At 47.2% G+C, this 22,054-nt stretch overlaps 1 protein-coding gene across 4 annotated transcripts in view; it reads left to right on the top strand.

Moving 5' to 3' along the window:
* LOC138733857 (polycomb group RING finger protein 3-like) overlaps positions 1 to 22,054 on the top strand; it is a 121,608-nt gene that overhangs the window by 68,214 nt on the left and 31,340 nt on the right. For all 4 annotated transcript variants that reach the window (XM_069881361.1, XM_069881360.1, XM_069881363.1 and 1 more), the window contains exons 4-5: positions 4,873 to 4,990; positions 17,659 to 17,755. In XM_069881361.1, coding sequence (XP_069737462.1) covers positions 4,882 to 4,990; positions 17,659 to 17,755 — 206 coding nt within the window. In that variant the 5' untranslated portion in view covers positions 4,873 to 4,881. The remainder of the gene's footprint in view (positions 1 to 4,872; positions 4,991 to 17,658; positions 17,756 to 22,054) is intronic.

The raw sequence follows: 22,054 nt of genomic DNA, 5'->3' as shown, positions 1-22,054 counted from the left end.
AAACAACCCCAGTTCCCTCAGCCGCTCTTCTTAAGACTTGTTCTCCAGCCCCTTCACCACCTTCGTCACCCTTGTCTGGCCACGTTCCAGAGCCTCAACATCCTTCTTGTGGTGAGGGGCCCAGAAATGAACACAGGATTCGAGGAGTGGTCTCACCAGTGCCAACTACAGGGGCAGAATAACCTCCCTGGACCTGCTGGTCACGCCGTTTCTGATACAAGCCAAGATGCCATTGGCCTTCTTGGCCACCTGGGCACACTGCTGGCTCATGTTCAGTCGGCTGTCAACCAACACCCCCAGGTCCTTCTCCTCCAGGCAGCTTTCTAGCCACTCTTCCCCTAGTCTGTAGCACTGCACAGGGTTCTTGTGCCCCAAGTGCAGGACCCGGCATTTGGCCTTGTTAAACCTCATCCCGTTGGACTCAGCCCAGCGGCCCAGCCTGTTCAGATCCCTTTGCAGAGCCTCCCAACCCTCCAGCAGATCAACACTTCCACCCAGCTTGGTGTTGTCCGCAGACTTGCTAAGGGTGCACTCAATGCCTTCATCCAGGTCATTGATAAAGATATTGAACAGGACTGGACCCAGCACCGAGCCCTGGGGGACACCATTTGTGACTGGCCTCCAGCGAGAATTAATTCCAACTCTCTGGGCCTGGCCATCCAACCAGTTTTCCACCCAGGAGAGTGTGGGCCTGTCCAGGCCAGAGGCAGCCAGTTTCCTAAGCAGAATGCTGTGAGAAAATGTGTCAAAGGCTTTACTGAAGTCCAAGAAGACCACATCCACAGCCTTTCCCTCATCCAGTAAGCGGGTCACCTTGTCATAGAAGGCAATCAGGTTAGTTTGGCAGGACCTGCCTTTCGTGAACCCGTGTTGACTGGGCCTGATCACCCGGTTCTCTTGCATGTCCTGTATGATAGCACTCAAGATGACCTGCTTCCATGACCTTCCCTGGCACTGAGGTCAGACTGACAGGCCTATAGTTTCCTGGATCCTCCCTCCAACCATTCTTGTAAATGGGTGTAACATCAGCCAGCCTCCAGTCCAGTGGGATTTCCCCAGTCAGCCAGGACTGCTGGTAGATGGTAGAAAGGGGTATGGCAGCACATCTGCCAGCTCCCTCAATACCCTTGAGTGGATCCCATCCAGCCCCATAGACTTGTGAATGTCTAATTGGCTGAGCAGGACTCCAATCACCTCCTCTTGGATCATGGGAGCTTTGTTCTGCTCCTCTAGCTTGTTAGGGTTTATACACAGGGAACATCTTTCCTTACTGTTAAAGACTGAGGCAAAAAAGGCATTAAGTACCTCAGCCTTATCCTCATCCTTTGTCACTGTTGTTCCCTTTGCATGCAATAAAGACTAGATATTCTCCCTGTTCCTCCTTTTACTGTTGATGTATTTGTAGAAAGATTTTTTTTATTATCTTTCACAGAAAGAGTTCTAGTTGGGCTTTAGCCCTCCTGATTTTCTCTCTGCATGATCTCACTTTATCCCTGTAGTACTCCTGAGATGCCTGCCCCTTCTTCCAAAGGTCATGTACTTTACTGCATTTTTTGATATCCACCCAGATCTTTCTGCTCAACTAAGCTGGTTTTCTTCCCCAATGGCTCATTTTCCAGCACATGAGGACAGCTTGCTCCTGTGCTGCCAGGATTTCCTTCTTGAGGAGCACTGACCCCTCTTGGGCCCTTGCCCTTAAGGACTGTCTCCCATGGGGCTTTATCAACTAGCCTTCTGAGCAGTCCAAAGTCTGCCCTCTGGAAGTCCAAGGTGGCTGCTCTGCTGACCACCTTCCTCACCTCACCTAGAACTGAAAATTCTACCATCCCATGATCGCTGTGCTCCAGGTGTCCTCCAACCATCACATCTCCCACAAGTCCTTCTCTGTTCAGAAACAGCAGGTCTAGGAGGGTGCCTTTCCTTGTTGGTTCACTCACCAGTTGTGTGAGGAAGTTGTCTTCCACACACTCCAGGAACCTTCTAGACTGCTTCCTCTCTGCTGTACTGGACTTCCAGCAGATATCTGGTAGACTAAAGTCTCCCACAAGGACAAGAGTTAGCGATCTTGAGACTTCTCCCAGTTGTTTGTAAAAAAGATCATCAGCCTCTCCTTCCTGGCTGAGTGGTCTATAACAGACTCCCATCATGATATCTGCCTTATTGTGGGCTCCTCTGATTTTTTACCCAGAGACACTCAATCCTGTAATCACCATTATCGAGCTCGAGGGTGTCAAAGCACTCTCTGACATGGAGGGCTTCCCCACCACCTCTCCTACCTTTCATATCCTGCTTGAAGAATTTATATCCCACCATAGCAGCACTCCAGTTATACGAGTCCTCCCACTACATTTCTGTAATGGCAAATACGTCATAGCCTCCTTGCCCTACAATAGCTTCTAATTCCTCCTGTTTATTGCCCATGCTGCGTGCATTGGTGTAGATGCACTTCAGTTGGGCTGTTAATCCCACAGCACTCCTAAAGGGAATAGTGTTCATTCCAAAATGACTGGTCCTTAAATTATCTAACCCATAAGTGCCGTTTACATCTTTTCTGTCACTAGATGTACTCTCCCCCCACTCACTCTGAGGTTACATACTGGAGGTCCTCACCAGTACACCATTTCTCAGGCACTGGAGTGCCATTCACAGGCTCTTTTCTGTCAAGGCTGCCTTTATCCTGCTCCCCCTTCACATCTATTAATGAGCCCAAAGTTTTGCTCCTCACACCAGGTTTGGAGCCAGGTATTAATTATCTGATTTTTCTTGTTATTTTTCATTCTTTGTAATTGGAATGGTAGAGGTAAACACTACTTGTGCCCCGGAGCACTTCACCATTCCTCCCAGAGCCCTGAAGTCCCTCTTAATTACCCTGAGTTTCTTCCTCTGGATATCATTATTGCCTACTTGGAATATTAAGAGAGGGTAATAATTCGTAGACTTTACCAGGATTGGAAGCTTTCTTATGATGTCTTTCACAGAGGACCCAGGCAGGCAGCAGACCTCCCTTGTGTAGTGGGTCCAGTCGGCAGATCGGGCCTTCTGTTCCCTTCAGAAGGGAATCCCCGAAGATAATGACTCTTCTCTTCTTCACAGAGGTTGTTTTGATGGTCATTTGTGGATGGCTCAACCTAGGGAATGTTTCTAGGCTCTGGGAGCCATCCTCCTCCTCTGTGGAGTTTGATTCCACTTGCAGTGCTTCGTATCTATTCTGCAAGGGAACCCGGGAGTTTGTTGTCTGAATGGGGACAACGCGCCTGCTGCGCTGGGCAGGAACTTGCTGCCATTCCCCATCATTCTTCTCCTAAGCCTTACAGGTAGTGGATGGGGAGTTCTCAACCGTGGTAGCTCTGTCTGCCTGCTTAGTTTGTGAGAGGGAGCATAGGGTGTTGTTCCATTGGTCTATCTCCCTCTCACACTCCCTGATGGTCCTTAGCCTGGTTACTTCCTCCCTTAGTTCTGACACCAAGTGGAGGACTTCCCCCCACCTGAGCACAGCTTCCACAAGTGAAGTCACCACTGGTGGTTGGAGTCAGTGTGAGATGGGGGCACTCCCTGCAGCCTGATGTCTGGGTAGCTGCATGCACCCATTGAGGCTCTGCTGCATCAGTCCTGGCTGGTGCAGTATCTGGAGCAGCCTTAATTTTCTGCCGGGTGAGGGTGGCCACCATGATCCTCGGTCCCTTCTGGCCGACCTCCAACCCCTGTCTTTACCGTCCCTGCTCGTCCTGCCCGCTCAAACTGCTGCTCAAACTGCCCTGTTTTACCAACATGCTCTGCACTTTTCTAACACTTCCTGCACCTGTTTGCCACGCTCCAGGTCGTGGCGCTCCCTTAGGGTCCGTTTAAAACTCCCGCGGTAGCTGCCAGGACCGCCCCTTCACGTCAGGCACCACTCGGGAGCTGACCCTTCTGGGTGTCTGGAGCCAGGAGCCGCCCGCCCCGCTCTCTCATGGGTTTTCGTGGGCTTTTCCCGGCTCTGGCAAGCGCCCCTCTGCTACAAGCTGTCACCCCGCTGCAGTATTCACCGTCCTGCTGCTGGATGTCTCCGAAAGAGCGAGAAAGATCAGAAAGGAGGAGGTGCTTCATGGTGCTGGAGCAGATCCTCCACAGGCTGCAGGGAATAAATCAGCAGAAAAAAAAATCTGCTTCATGAATATTCCTAAAGAAACTGCTACCCATGGAGAAACCACATCAGAGCAGAGGAAAAGTGTGAGAAGGAAGCAGCAGCAGAGAGAAACCATTATGTAGTGACTGTAACCCCTCACCACCATCCCTTCAGTGAAGCTTAAGGAGGGTCTGGAGTGAAGAAGTAAATAGGAAAGGTGTTGGTTTAATATTTGCCTTTTTGTTTCCCACTTCTTGATTTATTTTAGTTGACTTTTATTTTAGTTTGCAATAAATTAATTTTCCCTGAGTTGAGTCTGTTTTGCCTGTGACCATAATTGGCAAGCAACCTCCCTGTTTTTAACTCCAGCCATGAGTTTTCTCATTCCCATTCTTCCTACTTTCTCTCCTCATTCTGCTGAGGAGGGGGAGTGAGGAAGCAGCTGAGTGGGAGTTTGGCAATTAGTCAAGGCTAACCCACTACACTTGATCAGTGTTAATGATGTACTAGGACTCTTCCACACTGAAACCTTGACATGTAAAATAGCGAAGCTTTCAATTATTTCACCATTCATTTTTATTATCTTTTAAAAGTTTAGTACTCATTCACAAAATATGCATAAGTATACAAGACCTGAAGCTATCTTCATAAGCATATCTTTAAGGTGTGTTATAGTTGCTAATTTATTCCAAAACTAATTTTACCTCATCAGTACATGAGAGTCACTATGTAATGTGTGGGTGATTTGTTTTTGTTTTTTTTTACAGATACCAAAGATGATGGCTAGAAAGATTAAGCTTTGGGACATCAATGCCCATATAACCTGTCATTTATGCAATGGATACCTGATTGATGCCACCACTGTAACAGAATGCTTACATACTTGTAAGTGGAAATATAATGCTGTAAGCTAAAATTGGGGTTTGTTTTTTTTTTACTTGATGTGCTAGATATTTCAATAGTTTTAGTTGAAGTTTAAAGTTTTATTTTATATCATCCAGAATAATGCAAGCTTTGCTATGCACTTATTTTTCAGAAAAAATATATTGTTTTGTGAGACAAGTAAGGAAAACAAACTTGAAACCATATATAGTAAATGGTAATGTATATGTTTAGGACTGTAGTTTTTCTGCTGAATATTAGAAGAAATGTGGCATGCTTTACAGAGATATGATGTTTCAGATTTGTCATAGATATTATTTTTTTCCACTATATTTGATTTTTAGATGCTGTTCATCAGCTTTAATGCACATTCTTCTTTTTAGGTCATTCTTGAGTCCTTTCTCCACACGTTCCACATCTCAAGTGCCTTGCTGTTCCAAGTAAAACATTTAGAACCTTAATCTAGGCTTTTGCTTTCTTTTGTCCCAAATACTGTAATGCTGCCTTTAACTATTAAAATTGGTCTTGCCTAGAGGGTTGTTCCAGGCCTCTGATCTATTTTTGTGGCCCTCCACTGGACGCGTTCCAACAGGTCCATATCTGTTTTGTACTGTGGACCCCAGAGGTGGATGCAGTACTCCAGGAGGGGTCTCACCAGAGTGGAGTAGAGGGGCAGAATCTCCTCCCTCGACCTGCTGGCCACACTTGTTTTGATGCAGCCCAGGATACAGTTGGCTTTCTGAGCTGCAAGCACACATTGTTGGCTCATGTTCAGCTTCTCATCCACCAGTATCCCCAAGTCCTCTGCAGAGCTGCTCTCAATCCCTTCATCCCCCAGCCTGTATGCTTTACCACAAGGCTTTTAGCATAAAGCATGATCAGCATAAAAACCTAAACTCTCAAATATTCTGTGAAATCAAGTTTTACTCAAGTCATTACAGCAAGAAAGAAAACAAATAATTAGTAGTGATCAACAAGTTAACAGTAACATCTTCTAGAGGCAATGCATCTAATCATTACTACAAGAGAACACACAGTAATTAAGAAAGATACATCACCAATTGTCCCATTTATTATCATCATCCAGATCCACAGTTGCTGGGGAGCCCCTTTTTTGCAGCAAAGATTTGGAGGGCCTGTCCCTGGACAATTAGGAGGGCATATGCAGTGTATCCTCTCGTAGGTGAGCTATCTGACCATTGCTGCGAGGGGCTTAGCTTTTATACCATTGAACAAACAACTTACATCACCCCAAAATGCAGAGTCTCTGGCCCCAGCTGCTTACCACCTCCCCTTCTCCCCAAACATACCCAAGGTCCCAAGAGAGGAGATAAGGAAGCAGCTGGATCTCTCTTATCTTTAAGCTAATGGGCTGTAGAGATGCAACATTCCTGCACAGTTCCTCTCTTTTTTTCACACAGCATCCATATTCGTGCTGATTGGTCACCCCCGGTGTTGATAGTTTTCCTTTTCTCATCTTATATGCTTGAGAAGCTACAATTAAGGTGGCACAGTCCAATTCTGCCGATAACGCCAGCCACAAAATACTTTCTCACAGAATACAGTTCCACTGATAATGAAACACTCTCTCGCACTCTTATGTATTAAGAATAGCATGGCCCAATTCTACTGATAATAGCAATGTGAGAAGTTACAGACTGAACAGTGCACATAGCAATGCAATACAAATCATCCATGGGTCATACATATTGTTTTAGGCCTGTTGATCAGGCCCTTTCACTTCACCAGTAATAATACCAGGGACTGCCCTGATCCATGTGCAGGACCTTGTACTTGATCTTGTTGAATTACCTGAGGTTCCCATGAGACCACTTCTCAATCCTGTCAAGGTCCCTCTGGATGCCATCCCTTCTCTCTAATGTATCAACTACACCACTTGTCTTGGTGTCATCTGCAAACTTGCTGAGGGTGCACTCAATCTCACTGTCTATGTCATTGATAAAGATATCAAACAGTATTGGTCTCAATATGGACCCTCGAGGCACACCACTCATTACTGGTTTCCACTTGGACATTGAGCTGTTGACTAACTCTTTGGATGTGGCCACTGTTGTGGTTTTGAGCCCCAGATGTTAACAAAGGTCTATGTAGCCTCTAGCCCTAAGGGCAACAAAAAATCACATAGCTACTCAGTCACCCCTCCCCCTTCTGAATCCCATTGGGGAGGAGAATCAAAAGAAACAAAGTCAAAACTCATGGGTTGAGATAAGGATAGGGAGGGATCATTCATCAGTTACCATCACAGGCAAACCAGATTTGACTTGGTGAATAAAATAAATCAATCTAATTTATTACCAGTCAATTTATTACACACCCTCCCCTTCTTTCCAAGCTTGACTTTTACTCCTGATATTCTCTACCTCCTCTCCCTGAGCAGCGCCTGTGGATGGGGAATGGGGGTTTTGGTCAGTCTATCACGCATTGTCTCTGCTGCTCCTTCCTTCTCAGAGGGAGGACTCCTTACCCCCTTCCCCTGCTCCAATGCAAGGTCCCTCCCACAGGAGACAGTCCTCCATGTACTTCTCCAATGTGAGTCCTTCCCATGGGCTGCAGTCCTCCATGACCTGGTCCACCATAGGTTTCCACAGGGTCATAGTCTCCTTTGGGCACCTCCACTTGCTCTAGCGTGGGGTGCTTCAAGGGATGCAGGTGGATATCCATCAGGACTTCTCATGGGCTGCAGGGATACAGCCTGCTCGACCATAGTCTCCTCCATGGGCTGCAGGAGAATCTCTGCTTGGGCATTTGGAGCATCTTCTCCCACTCCTTCACTAACCTTACCGTTCTCCGCAGTGCTATTTTTCTCACATCCGATATCTGCATAGTTGTTTCTCTCATATGTAGTGTCTCTGGAGCTGTTTCTCACACATCTTACTTCCCTCTCCAGGCTGGACCAGCCTGACAGGTCCAAGGAGCCCTAGCAGACTGACTAGGGGCAGGTGGAGGGGTGGGGGGAAAGCCCATACCTCTCCCCTTCTCTCCACTGCTGCTCCCTCACCATTTTTCTCCCTTCTTAAATATGTTATCACAGAGGCATTACCATCATCATTGATTGTCTTGGCCAGAGGCAGGTACACCCCAAAGCCAGACCACCCCAGCTTCTAGCAGCTTCTCACAGAAGCTGCCCCTTTAGCCCCGCCCTGCCGACCCACCCCAAAAAAACCCACCTTGTTAAGCAAGCCCAGCACAGCCAGCCAATTCCTTATCTAACTAACAGTACATCCACCAAACCCATATTTCTCCAATTTCAAGGCAAGAATGCTTCAGAGGACCATATCAAAGGCCTTACAGTAGTCCAGATAGATGTCTGTAGCACTTCCCTTTTTCACTGATGCAGTCACTCCATTGTAGAAGGGCACTAGATTAGTCAGCCACAATTTGCCGTTGGTGAAGGTATGTTAGTTGTCCCTGCCTTCCATATGGCATGTCTTCCAGGAGGATCTGTTCCATGATCATCCCTGGCACAGAGGTGAGGTTGACTGGTTAGTAGTTTCCAGGCTCCTCTTTTTTACCCTTTTTAAAAATCAGTGTGATGTTTCCCTTTTTTCCAGTCAGGGACTTTATCTGACTACCATGAGTTTTCAAATATGATGGAGAGTGGCTTGGCAACTACATTAGCCAATTCCCTCAGGACTCTGGGATGCATCTCATCAAGTCCAACGGTCTTGCTTATGTTCATGTTCCTCAGGTGATCTCGAACCTGATCTTCTCCTATGCAGGGAGAGACTTGATTCCACTAATCCCTGCCTTGAGCTTCAGAGTTTTGATGTTGGAAAAGACATTACCATTGAAACCTGAGGCAAAAAAAAAATCAGTCTTTTCCATGTCAGTTGTCACTAGCTTGCCTGTCTTATTTATCAGGGGGTGGACGTTTTCTTTAATCTTTCTTTTCTGGCCAGTGTGCCTGTAGAAACCCTTCTTATTCTTCACATCCCTTGTCAAATTCAGCTCCAACTGCCTGGTCCCATGCCTACACATGTGAGCAGCATCCCTATATTCTTCCCAGGATACATGTCTCTGGTTCCACTGCCTGTGTGTTTCCTTCTTATACTTTAGTTTGGCCAGACAATCCTTACTCAGACATGCTGGTCTCCTGCCTTCTTTGCCCAGTTTCTTACATGTGGGAATTGAAAGCTATTGCACTCTAAGAAAAGCATCCTTAAAGAGGGGAAAAGAAGCTTAACAGAGCTGGCAGCTGAGGGTATCTTCCCAGTAGGTCACAGCCATTAGTTCCTTAAACGCCTGGATGTTTGCTCTCCTAAGACGATTCTTCACTTGGGCTATATCCCTCAAGATTGTGAATCCCACCAGGGCATGTTCACTGCAGCCCAGGCTGCCACCAATCTTGACCTCTCTAATCAGTTCATCTGTGTTGGTGAGCAAGAGGTCCAGTAACCCTTCTCCTCTGGTCGGGCTGTCTATCACCTGGATTAAGAAATTATCCTCAACACACACCAGGAGTCTTTGGGACCGCTTATGGCTCACTGTGCTGCTTTTCCAGTGGATGTCAGGGTGATTGAAATCCCTCAGCAGAATCAGGGCCTGTGATTGTGATGCTTCCCATAGTTGAAGTAAGAATGCTTCATCCACAGGCTCCCCTTAGTTGGGCAGTCTGTAGTAAACACCAGCCATGAGGTTTCCTTTGTTGGCTTGGCCCCTCATTTTTACTCATAAGCTCTCAACCTGTTCATTGCTGTTTTTCAAAGGCAGCTCTGTGCAGCCAGTCCATTCTTTTACATAGAGGGCAACCCTCTCGCTCCTCCTTCCTTGCTTGTTCCTTCTGAACAGTTTATAGCCATCCATTGCAGCACTCCAGTTGTGCGATTCATCCCACTATGTTTCAGCAAGAGCAATTAGATCATTTCTAGCTGCACGGTGGCTTCCAACTCCTCCTGCTTGTTACCCATGCTGCATGCATTGGTACAGAGGAGCTTCAACTGGGCTATCTTCCTTGCCACCTTTTTAGAAGAACATGTTCAGATTCCTTTGAGGCATTTCACAGGTGTTTCCCTGTTGGTTCCAAATCATCAGCCCCTGGCTCCTGTCTGGTGCTCAGAACTCCATCCCTCTCAGTCACGACCCGCTCCTGAGAATGGGCAAATGCATTCTGCTGCCGACTGGGGAAACAAGACAGACAAAGGAAAACTGAATACTCTAGAGGGAACTGTGTGCCTCCCAGGGCTGAGCAAGGCTACCACAGAGGGGCCCAGAGAACTTTAGGCAAAAATAACTTTATTAACACTTCACCCTGGGCAACCAAAAGCCCAACAAATAATCACATCAATCACCTGCAAACGACTCAGAAAAGAGACAACTTAACTGACTTCAGAGCCGCAAGAAATGTGGTAGAGATGACCAGAGATGAAGTTTCGCCTAGTACATTATTGAACCAGGGAAAATAGTGGGAAAGAGAAAAATAAGGAATCATAGAATCATAGAATAACCAGGTTGGAAGAGACCCACCAGATCATCGAGTCCAACCATTCCTATCAAACACTAAACCATGCCCCTTAGCACCTCGTCCACCCGTGCCTTAAACACCTCCAGGGAAGGTGACTCAACCACCTCCCTGGGCAGCCTGTTCCAGTGCCCAATGACCCTTTCTGTGAAGAATTTTTTCCTAATGTCCAGGCTAAATCTCCCCTGGCGGAGCTTGAGGCCATTCCCTCTTGTCCTGTCCCCCGTCACTTGGGAGAAGAGGCCAGCACCCTCCTCTCTACAACCTCCTTTCAGGTAGTTGTAGAGGGCAATGAGGTCTCCCCTCAGCCTCCTCTTCTCCAGGCTAAACAACCCCAGCTCTCTCAGCCGCTCCTCATAAGGCCTGTTCTCCAGCCCCTTCACCAGCTTTGTTGCTCTTCTCTGGACTCGCTCCAGAGCCTCAACATCCTTCTTGTGGTGAGGGGCCCAGAAATGAACACAGTATTCGAGGAGCGGTCTCACCAGTGCCGACTACAGGGGCAGAATAACCTCCCTGGACCTGCTGGTCACACCGTTCCTGATACAAGCCAGGATGCCATTGGCCTTCTTGGCCACCTGGGCACACTGCTGGCTCATGTTCAGTCACCTGTCAACCAACACCCCCAGGTCCCTCTCCTCCAGGCAGCTTTCTAGCCAGACTTCTCCTAGTCTGTAGCACTGCATAGGGTTGTTGTGCCCCAAGTGCAGGACCCAGCATTTGGCCTTGTTAAACCTCATGCCATTGGACTCAGCCCAGTGGTTCAGCCTGTTCAGATCCCTTTGCAGAGCCTCCCGACCCTCCAGCAGATCAACACTTCCATCCAGCTTAGTGTCGTCCACAAACTTGCTAAGGGTGCACTCAATGCCTTCATCCAGGTCATTGATAAAGACATTGAACAGGGCTGGACCCAGCACTGAGCCCTGGGGGACACCACTTGTCACTGGCCTCCAGCTGGAGTTAACTCCATTTACCACCCCTCTCTGGGCCCGACCATCCAACCAGTTTTCCACCCAGGAGAGTGTGCGCCTGTCCAGGCCCGAGGCTGACAGTTTCCAAAGCAGAATGCTGTGAGAAACTGTGTCAAAGGCTTTACTGAAGTCCAGGAAGACCACATCCACAGCCTTTCCCTCATCCAGCAGCCGAATCACTTTGTCATAGAAAGCAATCAGGTTAGTTTGGCAAGACCTGCCTTTCGTGAACCCGTGTTGACTGGGCCTGATCACCTGGTTCTCTTGCATGTGCTTCATGATAGCACTCAAGATCACCTGCTCCATGACTTTCCCTGGCACTGAGGTCAGACTGACAGGCCTGTACTTTCCTGGGTCCTCCCTGCGGCCCTTTTTGTAGATGGGCACAACATCAGCCAGCCTCCAGTCCAGTGGGACTTCCCCATTCTTCCAGGACTGCTGGAAGATGATGGAAAGGGGTTTGGCCAGCACATCCGCCAGCTCCTTCAATACCCTTGGAAAGAATAAAAGAAAGAAGCAAGTAGGAAAAAGATAGGAAAGGTAGGTGTTTTTTTTTTTTTTTCACCTCCCTTGGAGTCCACAAAGTCTCGATCTCTCGATCTCATTGCTCTCTACAACTACCTGAAAGGAGGTTGTAGAGAGGAGGGTGCTGGCCTCTTCTCCCAAGTGACAGGGGACAGGACGAGAGGGAATGGCCTCAAGCTCCGCCAGGGGAGGTTTAGGCTAGACGTTAGGAAAAAATTCTTTACAGAAAGGGTCATTGGGCACTGGAACAGGCTGCCCAGGGAGGTGGTTGAGTCCCCTTCCCTGGAGGTATTTAAGGCACGGGTGGATGAGGTGCTGAGGGATATGGTTTAGTGTTTGATGGGAACGGTTGGACTCGATGATCCGGTGGGTCTCTTCCAACCTGGTTGTTCTGTGATTCTGTGATTCTGTGATTCTGTGATCTATAGATACACACACTCAAAATTAGTAGGTTAACTCCATGATATGGGCCAGTCTGTCTTTTATATCTTCCTGGCTTCCCGGGCTCCGCCTCTGTCCCACCCCTTGGACAGTCATTGACAAGGTACCCTGTGCATGCATTGTTAGTTGTTCTCGAAAGTTCTCTTTTGCACAGGCTCTCCTGTTGCTCTGGGCAGGGGGCACTTAGAATGGGTCGGTGGTCCCGTGAATGCTCAATCTTCACTTTGTGCTGACCAGAGCTTCACCCCTCCAGGTCTGCGCATGCCCCTTTGGTTGCTCAGACCCCTGCTTTTCTCTGAGTCACTGTAGAGGGATGGTACTCACACATTGGCATCCTCCACCAATCAGGAGTTACAGAATCACAGAATAACCTGAGTTGGAAGGGATCCACAAGGATCATCGAGTCGAACTCCTATCCCTGAACAGGACAACTCCAACATTCACACCATATTTCTGAGGGCGTTGTCCAAATGCTTCTTGAATATTGTCAGGCTTAGTGCCATGACTACTTCCCTGGGGAGCCTGTTCCAGTGCTCCACCACCCTTTGAATGAAGAACCTTTCCCTAATGTTCAAACTAAACTTCCCCAGGCACATCTTCCTGCCATTCTCTCAGGTCCTATTATTGGTCACCAGAGGGAAGAGATGAGCTCCTCCTCCTTCCCTTGTGAGGAAGCAGTAAACTGCTGTGAGGTCCCCTCTCAGTCTCCTCTTCTCCAGGCTGAACAGACCAAGTGACTTTAGCTGCTCCTCATACAACTTCCCCTCTAGACCCTTCACCAACTCTGTGGCCCTTCAGTAGCTTGATATCCTTTTTATCCTGTCGCACCCAAAACTGCACACAATACTCGAGGTGGGGCCGCACCAGTGCAGAGTAGAGCAGGACAATCGCCTCCCTCGACTGGCTGGCAATGCTGTGCTTGATGCACCCCAGGGCACGATTGGCCCTCTTGGCTCATGTTCAACTTGCTGTTGACCAGAACCCCCAGATCCCTTTCTGCAGAGCTACTCACCAGCCTCTTGCTCCCCAGTCTGTTCGTATATCCAGGGTTGCCGTGCCCAAATGCAAAATCCGGCACTTGCCCTTGTTAAACTTCATGTGGTTGGCAATTGCCCAGATCTCCAATGTGTCCAGATCCCTCTACAGGGCCTCTCTGCCCTTAAGAGTGTCAACAGCTGCCCCAAGTTTTGTGTCATTTGCAAACTTGGTTAGTAAACCTTCAAGTCCTGCATCCAGGTCATTTATGAAAACGTTAAAGAGTACTGGTCCTAAGATGGATCCCTGCGGAACCCTGCTAGTGACTGGTCGTCAGCCTGATGTAACCTCATTCACCATGACTCTTTGACCCTAACCCATCAGCCAATTGCTCACCTACTGAATCATGTGTTAATCCAACTGAATGCTGGACATTTTGTTCAGGAGGATACTGTGAGAGACAGTATCCAAGGCCTTACTGGAATCCAGAAAGATTACGTCAAGTGGTTTCCTTGGTCAAGTAGGTGGGTAACCTTGTCATAGAAGGAAATTAAGTTTGTCAGGCAGGACCTTCCCACTATGAACCCATGCTAGCTGGGACCAATGACTGTGTTGTCTTTTAGGTGTTTTTCAGTAACTCCCAGAATAATCTTCTCCATAATCTTACCAGGCACTGAAGCGACACTGACAGGCCTGTAGTTACCGGGGTCATCCCTGCTGCCCTTCTTGAAGACTGGGACATTTTCCAGCTTCCAGTCAACTTATACCTCGCCAGATTCCCAAGAGCATTGAAAATTCATTGAGAGGCCTTGTTAGCAGAATGACAAACATAACCACACTGGGAGGTTATATGTGGTGCTTTATTTCGAGGCCCTGGGAACCAGGGGTACGCACCCAGATCTGGTTCCAAAGACCGTCACATCGCGTCCGGATTTTATTCTTTAAAAGTTTCGCAATCTAATGTATATTCAACAGGTTACAACCTTTCTAATACATATGCATAGGTAAATTGCTTCATCGCCTTATTGTGACATCAGTCTCTATTGTGCCTGCGTAGCCCCCTCTGGTGGTCGTCCTGATGAAGTAAGTAGTCTTCCTCGCGTTGTCCTTTTCACCTTTTGTTCTTTTGGCAAACTTGTCGATTTTTCTTGGCTGGATCTGCTCTTATCTCCACTTGACCGCTCAGGTATATCTTTCTTGCCCCCCGAAACTTATTCTTCTGTCTTCTACAAAATTTATGATGGTCTTTTGGCTATTGCAGGTGTATGTTCTACTTGGGTAGGGTAGTTAGTACATACTTTTCCTAAACACACTTTGATCCTATTTACCATATAAGGTCTTTTGAACAAGTACCTTCGGGTTTGTTACTAGGATACAGAACAATGCATTAGAAATCAACAGAATCATACTGTTCCTACATCCAATCCTAGTTATTGATTCATCAATGATCAGTGTTTCTGTTATAATTGCTATTTTAAATATAACATTTCTTAACAGCCTCACTATGACATCAGCCAGCTCTTTATGTACCCTCATATGAATCCCATCAGGCCATATTGACTTATAGGGATCCAGCTGGAGCAGCAAATCCCACACAAGTTTGGGGTTGATCAGGAGTTTATCATTTACACAGTCATGGTCCTCTAGCCCAGGGCTCTGCAGCAGGGGGCGAGCCCATCATCAGTGTTGAAGACAAAGGCAGAAAAAGCATTAAATGTCTTTAAAATGTCATTAAAATACCTTTTTATTGGCCTTCACAGTGCTGGCCAGCTTCAACTCTGATTGAGCTTTGGCCACACGAATTTCTGCCCTACAGTAGCAAACAGGATCTTTGTAGTCCTCCCACGTTACCTGTCCTTGCTTCCACTGGAAACACACCATCCTTTTATGCCTCGGTTCCAGTAGAAGATTGTCAATGAGAAACACCAAACTGTAACACTGTTTCAGGCACCTGGTGCCATCAAGCAGTTTCGGGCCACACCACTCAGTAACCAATAACTGTCACCACTGCAATTGTCTGAGACAAAAGTCCCAGCTGGAGCAGGCTCTGACACTCTCCCCCAATAAATCTAGTTTAAAGCTTTCCTCCTCCTTCTACCTGGTGGAGAAGGAGCTGGGAGTGTTGGTTGACAGACGTCTGGATATGAGTCAGCAGTGTGCCTAGGTGGCCAAGAAGGCCAATAGCATCTTGGCTTGTATCAGAAACAGTGTGGCCAGCAAGACCGGGGAAGTGATTGTGCCCCTGGTGTTGGTAAGACTGCACCTCAAATACTGTGTTCTGGGCCCCTCACTCCAAGAAGGATGTTGAGGCTCTGAAGCATGTCCAGAGAAGAGCAATGAAGCTAGTGAAGGAGTTGGAGAACAAGTCTTATGAGGAACGGCTGAGGGAACTGAGATTGTTTAGCCTTGAGAAGAGGAGGCTGAGGGGAGACCTTATTGCTCTCTACAACTACCTGAAAGGAGGCTGTAGAGAAGAGGGTGCTGGCCTCTTCTCCCAAGTGACAGGACAAGGGGGAATGGCCTCAAGCTCCGCCAGGGGAGGTTCAGGCTGGACATCAGAAGAAAAATTTTCACAGAAAGGGTCATTGGACACTGGAACAGGCTGCTCAGGGAGGTGGTTGAGTCACCATCCCTGGAGGTATTTAAAAGGTGGGTAGATGAAGTGCTTATGATTTAGTATTGGACAGGTACAGTTGGAGTTGATGATCTCAAAGGTCTTTTCCAACCTAGTGATTCTATGATTCTGTGAGTATAAATTTGGCCAGCTTGTTGGTGAAGACCCTCTTGCCTCACTTGGTCAGGTGAATCCTATCAGCTCCCAACAGACCCAGCTTCTCAAAGGTAGATCCATGATCACAGAAGCCAAAACCTCGAGTATGGCACCAGCCACGCAATCATGCATTCACCTGTTCAATTCATTTCCTTCTTCCTGAACCTCTTCTTCTGACTTGGAGGATAGAGGAGAACACACTTGTTCTCCAGATCCTCTTAACGTTGCTCTGAGGGACATATAGTCTCTTTTGATGGTTCCAAGTTGCCTCGCCACAGTATCATTGGTCCCTACTTGGAATTACAGGAACAGATGATAATATGTAGAGTTTACCAGACTTGCCAGACTCACAGTGATGTCATGAGCGTGAGCTTATGGTAGGCAGAAAATGTCTCTAGAGAAACTATCTGGATGGCAAATGGGCACTTCCATGCCTCTCAGTAAGGACTCTCCATTTACTAATACTTCTGTCCATTACTCATGTGCTCTTTTTTCTCCAACCCCAGAGCATTGTCTTTGTTATTCAGGGGCACTTTAGGGGAAGGTTCTTCCTTCTGCCCTGAGCAGAGACAATGGTCCAGTCTCCTTCATCTCATGAATTACTAGTGTCGGTCAGTTTGAAGTTGAATTCAGATATACCTTCCCCTTGCAAAGTTATAATGCTGGGCTGTCGCTCAGCCTGGGACAACATACAGTACTGTGTATTGATCTCCTGCTCACATTTCTGAATACTGCACAGCCTTTTGAGTTCTTGTAACAGCTACTTTTTTGATGAGTTCTAGCTGGGCACACTTGCAGCTATGACATCCACCGCAGCCTTCAGGTGTTAGGGAGAGTTCCAGGAGCTGCAGCTCCATGCAGCCTGGAATTTGGACAACTGTTTCAGTCCTTGAGAGGTCTATTTGGGTGGTGACATCAGAATTGGTTCTGTTCAGGTTTCAGCCTCAGCCTTGCAGTTATGATGGGTGGACACCATTTTCTTTCAGTGGGTCCCAATCTCTTTGTAATTCTCAGAAAAAATAACGACCCACTTACTTATAGAATAGTAATTTTTTTGAAAGATATCATCCTAATTCTAATTCCCTGGAGACCTCAAGTTTCTGGGTAGACTTGCATGGCCACCAGTTAGTTGGAGCAACCATCAGGGCTGCAGCCTAAGCCTGCAGGTGAGCAGAGCAGACAGCAGTCCGACAACTAACGATGCACTGCCCTTCTAATGCAAACTGCCGACAGCACTCCCAACTGAGCCATAGTCTTGGTCGTTAGCGCTCCCTAGAGGCCTATTCTATGCGGCTTTCTGCGGTTTGACCTGTCCACGGGGATCGCCAGCGCCACCCTGCTCTCATCTGCCCTTCTATGGAGATCTGTCACCTGCCTCTTCCTGCCGGCCAGTGCCTCCACAGGCACTGCCCAAGGGTGTCAGAAACCCCCTCATACCCCCAGCGACCTCACAAGTTTCTTCAAACTATGTCCTGTTTTATATCTTTTTAATTATTAATGTTCTTTGTATTAGTCTGTAGAAGCTGCTTGGTGAAATATTTAGAGGAAAACAACACCTGTCCAACATGTCGGATTGTTATACACCAGAGCCATCCATTACAGTATATCGGGTAAGTGTACAAAAGGAAAAACACTACTACTCTCTGGGCTGTACAAACCTCTCAAATACAGCACAATTCCTCTCTACATTTTTTTATTTGCTTATCAATATTTTAAATATATATAAATAAGCTTGATTAGGGGATAGAAGATTTATATAAAAGAGGTAAGATACTCAAATCTGCTGTGAATCTGCAGTTATTTTGAAGCATATCCTTTTCTCTTGAATCTGACAAACACAATAGACTTTATTGTTTTGTTCCTGAATGAATTTTAATAAGATTTGGTCACTTCCTGTTTGGTATGCCTGGATCATAGTAGTTGCACATATGAAACATCTACATGAATTACACTTTTATTAAATATTCAGAACTGGCAGTTGGACAGTGGTTTTCAGTGACTGTGAGAGTGTGTTCAAAGACATTTCAAATACACAGCATTATTGTTGATTTAGTCTTTGAAATAACTGTTTAGTTCATAGGTGCAGATGAGAAAGTTGGTAGCAGAAAAGTTAGAGTAATGGCTTCAACATCTTGATTGGAACATTTTCTGAAGTAATTGTGCCTACTTCTTTCCATTCCCATACAGGGCTCCCTTACTGTGTGACCTAAAATGAACAGAGCATTGTATCATAATTCCCTTCTTTTTAATTGTATTTTCTGTTTATTTGTACATTACCTTTCTTTTTCTTCAACAGTTTCCTCTAATTTTTAAAATTTCAAAGGTATCAGTCAAATGTTTATACCACCTGAGATTTGTACCATAGCAACTTTCATTAACAGAAATGTATTGACAGTGTGTTCACAATAGATGCTGTATGTTGTGTATACTCTTGTCTACCTCCATGCAAAGCTTCATTCTATTTGTGGCACTGCTTCAAAGGGGCATGTATCAGTTCTAGTGCAGCTTTTGAAGAAGTGGCTATAAAAAATGATTTTGATACTTTCACTGAGAATTGTGCATGTCATTTAAGAACTTCACACAGGCCCACCTCTCCAGCCTGTCAAGGTCCCTCTGAATGGCATCCCTTCCCTCCAGCGTGTTGACCACATAACACAGCTTGGTGCCGTCGACAAAGTTGTTGAGAGTGCATTCAATCCCACTGTCTATTTCTGCAACCGAGATGTTAAACAACGCCAGTCCCAACACTGACCCCTAAGGAACACTACTTGTCACCAGTCTCCACTTGGACATTGAGCTATTGACCACAACTCTTTGAGTATGACCATCCAGCCAATTCCTTATCCACCAAATATGACAAAACAGTAATGACAAATCCATGCCAGTAGGCAAGAAGAAACAAATGGCACTTAAGACAACATGGTCATCCTCTGTAAAGCTACAGTAATACATCTGTGTATTGGTCAGTCTCTATGGGGAGCTACTCCAGAGTTAGCCTGCTCTCATCTAATGGGGTTTTCCTGAGGCAGGGAAACACCAGGATAATGGAGAGAGCTACCAGGAGCTGCCAACTCTCGTGAGAGACACTGATGAATCCTGGGCCTTGCCAGAGCAACAGCAACCACCTCCATGCTTATGAGGAACAGCCTAGGGAACACTAGTGACCAGAGCGAGGGTGTGGTGTGGCAGTTTGTGCAGCAGGGAGAGCGCCTCTTCGAAGATGGGCATGTCAATGGCCGAATGGGAGACTTGAAGTGCATATAACCCAGCAATTGGGCACCATTCTATGACCACCTGCACAGGTTGAGGGCACACATCCTACCTGACCCTCAAGGCAGAATGTTGGGCACTTATCTCCCAGCAAAGGCTGCAGTTCAGGCTGGGAGGTCTGCAGCAATGCATGCGGCATGGGCAACAAACAGGAGGAACTAGAAGCTATTGTAGGGCAAGGAGACTACGACATAATTGCAGAAATTTGGTGGGATGACTCACATAACTGGAGTGCCACTATGGTTGGATACAAAATCTTCAGGCAGGATAGGAAACATAAGAGAGGCGGTGGGGTAGTCCTCTATGTTAGAGAATGTTTTGATTGCCTTGAACTTGATAATGGTGATGATAGGGTTGAGTGTCTGTGGGTAAAAATCAGAGGAGCCCACAATAAGGCAGATATCGTGGTGGGAGTCTGTTATAGACCACTCAGCCAGGAAGGAGAGGTTGATGAGTTATTTTACAAACAACTGGGAGAAGTCTCACAATCACTAGCTCTTGTCCTTGTGGGAGACTTTAGTCTACCAGATGTCTGCTGGAAGTCCAGTACAGCAGAGAGGAAGCAGTCTAGGAGGTTCCTGGAGTGTGTGGAAGACAACTTCCTCACACGACTGGTGATTGAGCCGACTAGGGAAGGCGCCCTCCTGGACCTGCTGTTTGTGAATAGAGAAGGCCTTGTGAGAGGTGTGATGGTTGGAGGATGCCTGAGGCACAGTGATCACAAGATGGTAGAATTTTCAGTTCTAGGAGAAGTAAGGAGGAGACGTCAGTAGAACGGCCACCTTGGACTTCCAGAGGGCAGACTTCAGACGGTTCAGAAGGCTGGTTGATAAAGTCCCAAGGGAGACAGTCCTTAAGGAAAAGGGAGCTCAAGAGGGCTGGGTGCTCTTCAAGAAGGAAATTCTAGCAGTGCAAGAGCAAGCTGTCCCCATGTACCAGAACATGAGCCACTGTCAGGGAAAAAAAACAGCTTGATTGAGCAGAGAGATCTGGGTGGATATCAAAAAAAAAGAGGAAAGTCTATGAGATTTGGAAGAAGGGGCAGGCATCTCAGGAGGACTACAGGGATAAGTAAGATCATGCAGAGAGAAAATCAGAAGGGTTTAAGCCCAACTAGAACTCAGACTGGCCAATTTTGTGAAAGATAATAAAAAATCTTTCTACAAACACATCAACAGTAAAAGGAGGGCCAGGGAGAATATCCAGTCTTTATTGGATGCAAAGGGAACAACTATGACAAAGGATGAGGTTAAGGCTGAAGTACTTAATCCCTTCCTTGCCTCAGTCTTTAATAGTAAGGTAAGATGTTCCCTGGGTATTCAGCCTCACGAGCAAAAGGACAGGGAGGGAGAGCAGAACAAAGCTCCCATGATGCAAGAGGAGTTGGTTAGAGACCTGCTCGGCCAATTAGACATTCACAAGTCTATGGGGCTGGATGGGATCCACCCAAGGGTATTGAGGGAGCTGGCAGATGTGCTTGCCAAACCCCTTTCTATCATCTACTAGCAGTCCTGGCTGACCAGGGAAGTCCCACTGGACTGGAGGCTGGCTGATGTTACACCCATTTACAAGAAGGGTTGGAGGGAGGATCCAGGGAACTACAGGCCTGTCAGTCTGACCTCAGTGCCAGGGAAGATCATGGAGCAGGTGATCTTGAGTGCCATCATGAAGCACATGCAAGATAACCAGGCCCAGTCACCATGAGTTCATGAAAGGCAGGTCCTGCCAATCTAACCTGATCGCCTTCTATGATAAAGTGACCCACATACTGGATGAGGGAAAGGCTGTGGACTTGGTCTACTTGGACTTCAGTAAAGCCTTTGACACATTTTCTCACAGCATTCTGCTCAGGAAGCTGGCAGCCTCTGGCCTGGACAGGCGCACCCTCTCCTGGGTGGAAAACTGGCTGGATAGCCAGGACCAAAGAGTGGTGGAAAATGGCGTTTAATCCAGCTGGAGGCCGGTCACAACTGGTGTCCTCCAGGGCGCGGTGCTGGGTCCTGCCCTGTTCATGTCTTTATCAATGACCCAGATGAAGGCATTGAATGTACCCTTGGCATGTTCGCAGACTGCACTAAGCTGGGAGGAAGTGTCGATCTGCTGGAGGGTAGGGAGGCTCTACAGAGGGATCTGGACAGGCTGGACCAGTAGGCTGACACCAATGGGATAAGGTTTAACAAGGCCAAATGCTGGGTCCTGCACTTGGTCCACAAGAACCCTGTGCAGTGCTACAGGCTTGGGGAAGAGTGACTAGAAAGCTGCCTGGCAGAGAAGGACCTGGGGGTGTTGGTTGACAGCCGACTGAACATGAGCCAGCAGTGTGTCCAGGTGGCCAAGAAGGCCAATGGCATCTTGGCTTGTATCAGAAATGGCGTCATCAACAGGTCCAGGGAAGTGATTCTGCCCCTGTAGTCGGCACTGGTGAGGCCACACCTCAAATACTGTGTTCAGTTCGGGGCCACTAACTACAAGAAGGATATTGAGGTTCTGGAGCGTGTCCAGAGAAGAGCAATAAAGCTGGTGAAGGGGCTGGTGAGTCACCATCCCCAGAGGTATTTAAAAGACAAGTAGATGAGGTACTTAAGGATATGGTTTAGTGGCATATAGGTATGGTTGGACTCGATGATCTCAGAGATCTT

Source organism: Phaenicophaeus curvirostris, assembly GCF_032191515.1.
Source record: "Phaenicophaeus curvirostris isolate KB17595 chromosome Z unlocalized genomic scaffold, BPBGC_Pcur_1.0 scaffold_52, whole genome shotgun sequence".
NCBI lineage: Eukaryota > Metazoa > Chordata > Aves > Cuculiformes > Cuculidae > Phaenicophaeus > Phaenicophaeus curvirostris.
Note: the sequence above shows the minus strand (reverse complement) of the source record. Positions and strands in the feature narration are given on the sequence as shown.